The following is a 7,500-nucleotide window of genomic DNA, read 5'->3' as shown; positions in this document are numbered from 1 at the left end:
AACAGTAGGATCCAGGTGTACCAGATGCAGAATGGACACCTCTCCCCAACAGTAGGGTCCAGGTGTAGCAGATGCAGAATGGACACTCCTCCCCAACAGTAGGATCCAGGTGTACCAGATGCAGAATGGACACCCCTCCCCAACAGTAGGATCCAGGTGTAGGAGATGCAGAATGGACACCCCTCCCCAACAGTAGGATCCAGGTGTAGCAGATGCAGAATGGACACCCCTCCCCAACAGTAGGGTCCAGGTGTACCAGATGCAGAAGGGACACCCTCCCCAACTGTAGGATCCAGGTGTAGGAGATGCAGAAGGGACACCCTCCCCAACAGTAGGGTCCAGGTGTACCAGATGCATATTGGTGGCTATGGCTCCATGTATTATCCTCCATTGGAGGTCAGCTGTCCTCTTATCAATAGGCAGTTTGTATAATGATCGCTAACAGCCTTATGGGGGGGCACCTGGACCAAACACACCCGCCCACCTCGTCGATTTTACCCCTTCCAGGGAAGAGGCATGGGACACTTTTACACAAATGTTGTAAATGGCCTTCTTTCCCAGCTCCTTGAACTCCCCCAGCTCCTTGAACCCCCCCACCTCCTTGAACTCCCCCAGCTCCTTGAACTCCCCCAGCTCCTTGAACCCCCCCTCCTTGAACTCCCCCAGCTCCGGGGTATCGAAGGAAAGCAGAATCCCCACGTCCTCTTCAAATGCCCCCACCGCAGCACTAACAATCAGTGCAGGTAGCACATAATCCAGACCCTCCTTCCACCGAGCAGAATTGGAAGTGTCAGTCACATACTGCAGATGAAGCACTGGCAAGGAGTCACAGACCTCAGCGACGACCTTCCTCAGTAGGCGAGAAGACCGGATCCCCACTCTTTCTCCAGCTCCTCCAGCGATCTGCTCCTGCTCCACATAAGATGACCCAGCTTAGTACACCCCACACCAAACAGGCTGAACCCAGAGCACAGGACTAGATGGCAGTGTTGTAAGAAAGAGGCTCTTCAAAAAGCCACATCTCTGGTGGCGTACCGGCCTTACTGGACATGTTGAAAACTCTCCAAGCCTGTATAACAGACTTATAGAATGGAGACAGGCCAGACAAATCACCCTCCTCCAGCTTTAAGATGAACCTCTCCAAGCCTGTATAACAGACTTATAGAATGGAGACAGGCCAGACAAATCACCCTCCTCCAGCTTTAAGATGAACCTCTCCAAGCCTGTATAACAGACTTATAGAATGGAGACAGGCCAGACAAATCACCCTCCTCCAGCTTTAAGATGAACCTCTCCAAGCCTGTATAACAGACTTATAGAATGGAGACAGGCCAGACAAATCACCCTCCTCCAGCTTTAAGATGAACCTCTCCAAGCCTGTATAACAGACTTATAGAATGGAGACAGGCCAGACAAATCACCCTCCTCCAGCTTTAAGATGTACCTCTCCAAGCCTGTATAACAGACTTATAGAATAGAGACAGGCCAGACAAATCACCCTCCTCTATAGCTTTAAGAGGAAAGGGTGCTTGTCTAAGCCCAAAGAGCCCGCTCTCCTCATCAGTGTGTAGGCTGTTGTCAACCCAGCTAGAACCGTCACTGTACAACAGTCTCTGGGCTGCTAGAACCGTCGCAGTACAACAGTCTCTGGGCTGCTAGAACCGTCCCTGTACAACAGTCTCTGGGCTGCTAGAACCATCACAGTACAACAGTCTCTGGACTGCTAGAACCATCACAGTACAACAGTCTCTGGACTGCTAGAACCTTCACTGCACAACAGTCTCTGGGCTGCTGGAACCAACACAGTACAACAGTCACTGGGCTGCTTGAAGCCGGAAAGCCATGATTCTAGAGGAAATGTCCACCAGGCCTTTCCCACCTCGTGCAGTGGCAGGTACAGGGCTGCAGCTTTAATCCAGTGTTGTCCAGACCAGAAGAAATTGACAAGGGTCCTCTGAAGCAAAGCTCTTGTATCAGACCCCCGGCTGGAAAATCATTAGTCTGTGCCACAGGGTAGAGGCAGCAAGATTATTAGCTACCAGTACCCTTCCCCTATAAGACAGCTGGAGTAGCACCCATTTCCATCTTGACAGTCTTGACACTTTCCCCACTACACCCTCCCAGTTATTTTTCTGAAAGACATCAGAGCCTAGAAAACCCCCCAAAGTCTCTGCCTCTCTCACTGAATCATCTCATCTCTGCCCCACTGAACCCCCCCTAGTAACTGTGGGGCGGACCCAGTCTGAAGCCCCCCTGGTAACCGTGGAGCGGACCCCGTCTGAATCCCCCCTGGTAACCGTGGAGCGGACCCCGTCTTAAGCCCCCCTGGTAACCGTGGAGCAGACCCAGTCTGAAGTCCCCCTGGTAACTGTGGAGCAGACCCCGTCTGAAGCTGACCTGCTCCACTACCTGGGAGACTAGCCCCACCTGAACCTCATTACTCATAGTGGGCATCTCCTCCACTACCTGAGAGACTAGCCCCACCTGAACCTCATTACTCATAGTGGGCATCTCCTCCACTACCTGAGAGACTAGCCCCACCTGAACCTCATTACTCATAGTGGGCATCTCCTCCACTACCTGGGAGACTAGCCCACCTGAACCTCATTACTCGTACTGGGCATCTCCTCCACTACCTGGGAGACTAGCCCCACCTGAACCTCATTACTCGTACTGGGCATCTCCTCCACTACCTGGGAGACTAGCCCCACCTGAACCTCATTACTCATACTGGGCATCTCCTCCACTACCTGAGAGACTAGCCCCACCTGAACCTCATTACTCATAGTGGGCATCTCCTCCACTACCTGGGAGCCTAGCTCCACCTGAACCCCCTCCTGTACCCCATTACTCGTTTTGGGCATCTCCTCCACTACCTGGGAGCCTAGCTCCACCTGAACCCCCTCCTGTACCCCATTACTCGTACTGGGCATCTCCTCCACTAAATGAGAGAGTAGCCCCACCTGAACCTCATTACTCATAGTGGGCATCTCCTCCACTACCTGAGAGACTAGCCCCACCTGAACCCCCTCCTGTACCCCATTACTTATAGTGGGCATCTCCTCCACTACCTGAGAGACTAGCCCCACCTGAACCTCATTACTCATAGGGGGCATCTCCTCCACTACCTGAGAGACTAGCCCCACCTGAACCTCATTACTCGTAGTGGGCATCTCCTCCACTACCTGAGAGACTAGCCCCACCTGAACCCCCTCCTGTACCCCAGCACTCGTACTGGGCACCTCCTCACCAGTCTGAGGAACTGGCCCTTTAAGATACATCCTTACCTTCTACAACAATATTTTTCTCAGGACCACCTGCGTCCCTCCCTCTGCCTTCTCCCTTTTCGGGTAAGAATGTCGCTTATGGCCAACATCCCCACACTCAAAAAACCGTTGTCTACCCGTACTAGGATAAACCATATACAGTGTATTGTCATACTAGATTTTAAACGATAACTCCAAAGTCTGCTCCGGTGAGTCCAAAAACAGAAACACCTGTCGCCGAAACGACATAACCTATTTCAAAGCCGAGTGTTTGAAATGACAGAACGTGTTTCAAAGCCGAGTGTTTGAAATGACAGAACGTGTTTCAAAGCCGAGTGTTTGAAATGACAGAACCTGTTTCAAAGCTGAGTGTTTGAAATGACAGAACCTGTTTCGTGCAAATTTCCCAAACTGTTCCAATAGCTCATTGGGAATAAACTGAGGTACATTAGAAATCGTTACCCTTGTTTACGGAGAAAAAAGCCGCCTAACTTGAATAAACATTAAGAAGTACACCATGCTCAACCATACGAACAACAAGACACTCTTCTTTAAGAAGTACACCATGCTCAACCATACGATCAACAAGACACTCTTCTTTAAGGAGTACGCCATGCTCAACCATACGATCAACAAGACACTCTTCTTTAGGAAAAACCACCACCACTTTATTCATCTGTGACACATAAGCAACAGAGAGAGAGAGAGAGAGAGACAGTATAGATAGATAGATAGATAGATAGATAGATAGATAGATAGATAGATTAGATAGATAGATAGATAGATAGATAGATAGATAGATAGATAGATAGATAGATAGATAGATAGATAGATAGATAGATAGATAGATAGATAGATAGATAGATAGATAGATAGATAGATAGATAGATAGATAGATAGATAGATAGATAGATAGATAGATAGATAGATAGATAGATAGATAGATAGATAGATAGATAGATAGATAGATAGATAGATAGATAGACAGTTTTCTCGATGGGTTTTTACAGCTGAAGGTGTATGTGTTCAACAGGCTCTCAGCAGACTCAAGGCGGTGTGTGTGCGACTGGCAGTAGGACCGTGTACAGTGGAGGCATTAACAGTAGCTGTGATGTCTCACTTCCTGATGGGCTTGCCCTGGGTCTGGGGATTCGTACTGGGGTAAACACACACCTCAACACAGTGTTACCTCTAGACAACATTAGCTGTGATGTCTCACTTCCTGATGGGCTTGCCCTGGGTCTGGGGATTCATACTGGGGTAAACTCACACCTCAACACAGTGCTACCTCTAGACAACATTAGCTGTGATGTCTCACTTCCTGATGGACTTGCCCTGGGTCTGGGGATTCATATTGGGGTAAACTCACACCTCAACACAGTGCTACCTTTTTGGGTTGGAGGGTTTATAATTCATTCAAGGTAATTGGTGAATCCAGTGGGTTCTGGTCGTCTTTAATAGTTGATTCTAAGATTTGTATTTGATCATGTATATGTTTTTGCTGTTTGTTCTTTGTTATAGAGACAAAAAGATTGGAGAAGTGGTTTATACATTTATCCCTGTTTCGGAAAGATAACTCTTCATGTTGATATTTGTTTAGTGAGTCCAAATTTTCCCAGAGGTGGTTTGATTCTATGGATTCTTCAGTTATATTGAGCTGATTTCTGACGTGCTGTTCCTTCTTTTTCCGTAGTGTATTTCTGTATTGTTTTAGTGATTCACCATAGTGAAGGCGTAGTCTCAGGTTTCCTGAGTCTCTATGTTTTTGGTTGAACATGTTTCTCAATTTCTTTCTTAGGATTTTGCATTCTTCATCAAACCATTTGTCATTGTTGTTCATTTTCTTAGGTTGTCTGCTTGACATTTTTTAGATTTGATAGGGAAGCTGAGAGGTCAAATATCCTGTTTAGGTTTGATAGGGAAGCTGAGAGGTCAAATATCCTGTTTAGGTTTGATAGGGAAGCTGAGAGGTCAAATATCCTGTTTAGGTTTGATAGGGAAGCTGAGAGGTCAAATATCCTGTTTAGGTTTGATAGGGAAGCTGAGAGGTCAAATATCCTGTTTAGGTTTGATAGGGAAGCTGAGAGGTCAAATATCCTGTTTAGGTTTGATAGGGAAGCTGAGAGGTCAAATATCCTGTTTAGGTTTGATAGGGAAGCTGAGAGGTCAAATATCCTGTTTAGGTTTGATAGGGAAGCTGAGAGGTCAAATATCCTGTTTAGGTTTGATAGGGAAGCTGAGAGGTCAAATATCCTGTTTAGGTTTGATAGGGAAGCTGAGAGGTCAAATATCCTGTTTAGGTTTGATAGGGAAGCTGAGAGGTCAAATATCCTGTTTAGGTTTGATAGGGAAGCTGAGAGGTCAAATATCCTGTTTAGGTTTGATAGGGAAGCTGAGAGGTCAAATATCCTGTTTAGGTTTGATAGGGAAGCTGAGAGGTCAAATATCCTGTTTAGGTTTGATAGGGAAGCTGAGAGGTCAAATATCCTGTTTAGGTTTGATAGGGAAGCTGAGAGGTCAAATATCCTGTTTAGGTTTGATAGGGAAGCTGAGAGGTCAAATATCCTGTTTAGGTTGATAGGGAAGCTGAGAGGTCAAATATCCTGTTTAGGTCTGATAGGGAAGCTGAGAGGTCAAATATCCTGTTTAGGTTTGATAGGGAAGCTGAGAGGTCAAATATCCTGTTTAGGTCTGATAGGGAAGCTGAGAGGTCAAATATCCTGTTTAGGTTTGATAGGGAAGCTGAGAGGTCAAATATCCTGTTTAGGTTTGATAGGGAAGCTGAGAGGTCAAATATCCTGTTTAGGTTTGATAGGGAAGCTGAGAGGTCAAATATCCTGTTTAGGTTTGATAGGGAAGCTGAGAGGTCAAATATCCTGTTTAGGTTTGATAGGGAAGCTCAGAGGTCAAATATCCTGTTTAGGTTTGATAGGGAAGCTGAGAGGTCAAATATCCTGTTTAGGTTTGATAGGGAAGCTGAGAGGTCAAATATCCTGTTTAGGTTTGATAGGGAAGCTGAGAGGTCAAATATCCTGTTTAGGTTTGATAGGGAAGCTGAGAGGTCAAATATCCTGTTTAGGTTTGATAGGGAAGCTGAGAGGTCAAATATCCTGTTTAGGTTTGATAGGGAAGCTGAGAGGTCAAATATCCTGTTTAGGTTTGATAGGGAAGCTGAGAGGTCAAATATCCTGTTTAGGTCTGATAGGGAAGCTGAGAGGTCAAATATCCTGTTTAGGTTTGATAGGGAAGCTGAGAGGTCAAATATCCTGTTTAGGTCTGATAGGGAAGCTGAGAGGTCAAATATCCTGTTTAGGTTTGATAGGGAAGCTGAGAGGTCAAATATCCTGTTTAGGTTTGATAGGGAAGCTGAGAGGTCAAATATCCTGTTTAGGTTTGATAGGGAAGCTGAGAGGTCAAATATCCTGTTTAGGTTTGATAGGGAAGCTGAGAGGTCAAATATCCTGTTTAGGTTTGATAGGGAAGCTGAGAGGTCAAATATCCTGTTTAGGTTTGATAGGGAAGCTGAGAGGTCAAATATCCTGTTTAGGTCTGATAGGGAAGCTGAGAGGTCAAATATCCTGTTTAGGTTTGATAGGGAAGCTGAGAGGTCAAATATCCTGTTTAGGTCTGATAGGGAAGCTGAGAGGTCAAATATCCTGTTTAGGTTTGATAGCTGATCTACTGCCAAGTTTACATCTTAACATTTTGTCCGGGAAGTTGCCTAAAAGGTATTGAATTTGTTGCCTAATAGTGTTTTGGTAGGTTTCCACACTACTTTCCTTCCATCTATAGCATTTCTTAATATTATTCCATTCCTTTGATGCCTCATGACTGAGTTCTGCTCTGTTCAAGTCGATTGTGATTTTGCTGTGGTCTGATAGGGGTGTCAGTGGGCTGACTGTGAACGCTCTGAGAGACTCTGGGTTGAGGTCAGTGATAGCAGTGTCGTGTCTTTACTATCATTAACTGAATAATTCGTTTTTATCAAATAACTCTCTGTAATTAGTATTACGCAATTAAACTGATTAATCATGTAACTGTAATTAACTAGGAAGTCAGGACAGGCCTCTCTCATCTTTTTAAGTGGGAGAACTTGCACAATTGGTGGCTGACTAAATACTTTTACATATATATATATATATACAGTGTTGTAACAATGTACAAATGGTTAAAGTACACAAGGGAAAATAAATAAGCATAAATATGGGTTGTATTTACAATGGTGTTTGTTCTT

At 45.5% G+C, this 7,500-nt stretch overlaps 1 protein-coding gene across 1 annotated transcript in view; it reads left to right on the top strand.

The window, feature by feature from the left end:
• LOC109885544 (sodium/hydrogen exchanger 9B2) overlaps positions 1-7,500 on the top strand; it is a 55,403-nt gene that overhangs the window by 10,961 nt on the left and 36,942 nt on the right. The window contains exon 5 of the mRNA XM_031832682.1: positions 4,300-4,427. Coding sequence (XP_031688542.1) covers positions 4,300-4,427 — 128 coding nt within the window. The remainder of the gene's footprint in view (positions 1-4,299; positions 4,428-7,500) is intronic.

This window comes from Oncorhynchus kisutch, linkage group LG9 (genome assembly GCF_002021735.2).
Source record: "Oncorhynchus kisutch isolate 150728-3 linkage group LG9, Okis_V2, whole genome shotgun sequence".
Lineage (NCBI taxonomy): Eukaryota > Metazoa > Chordata > Actinopteri > Salmoniformes > Salmonidae > Oncorhynchus > Oncorhynchus kisutch.
Note: the sequence above shows the minus strand (reverse complement) of the source record. Positions and strands in the feature narration are given on the sequence as shown.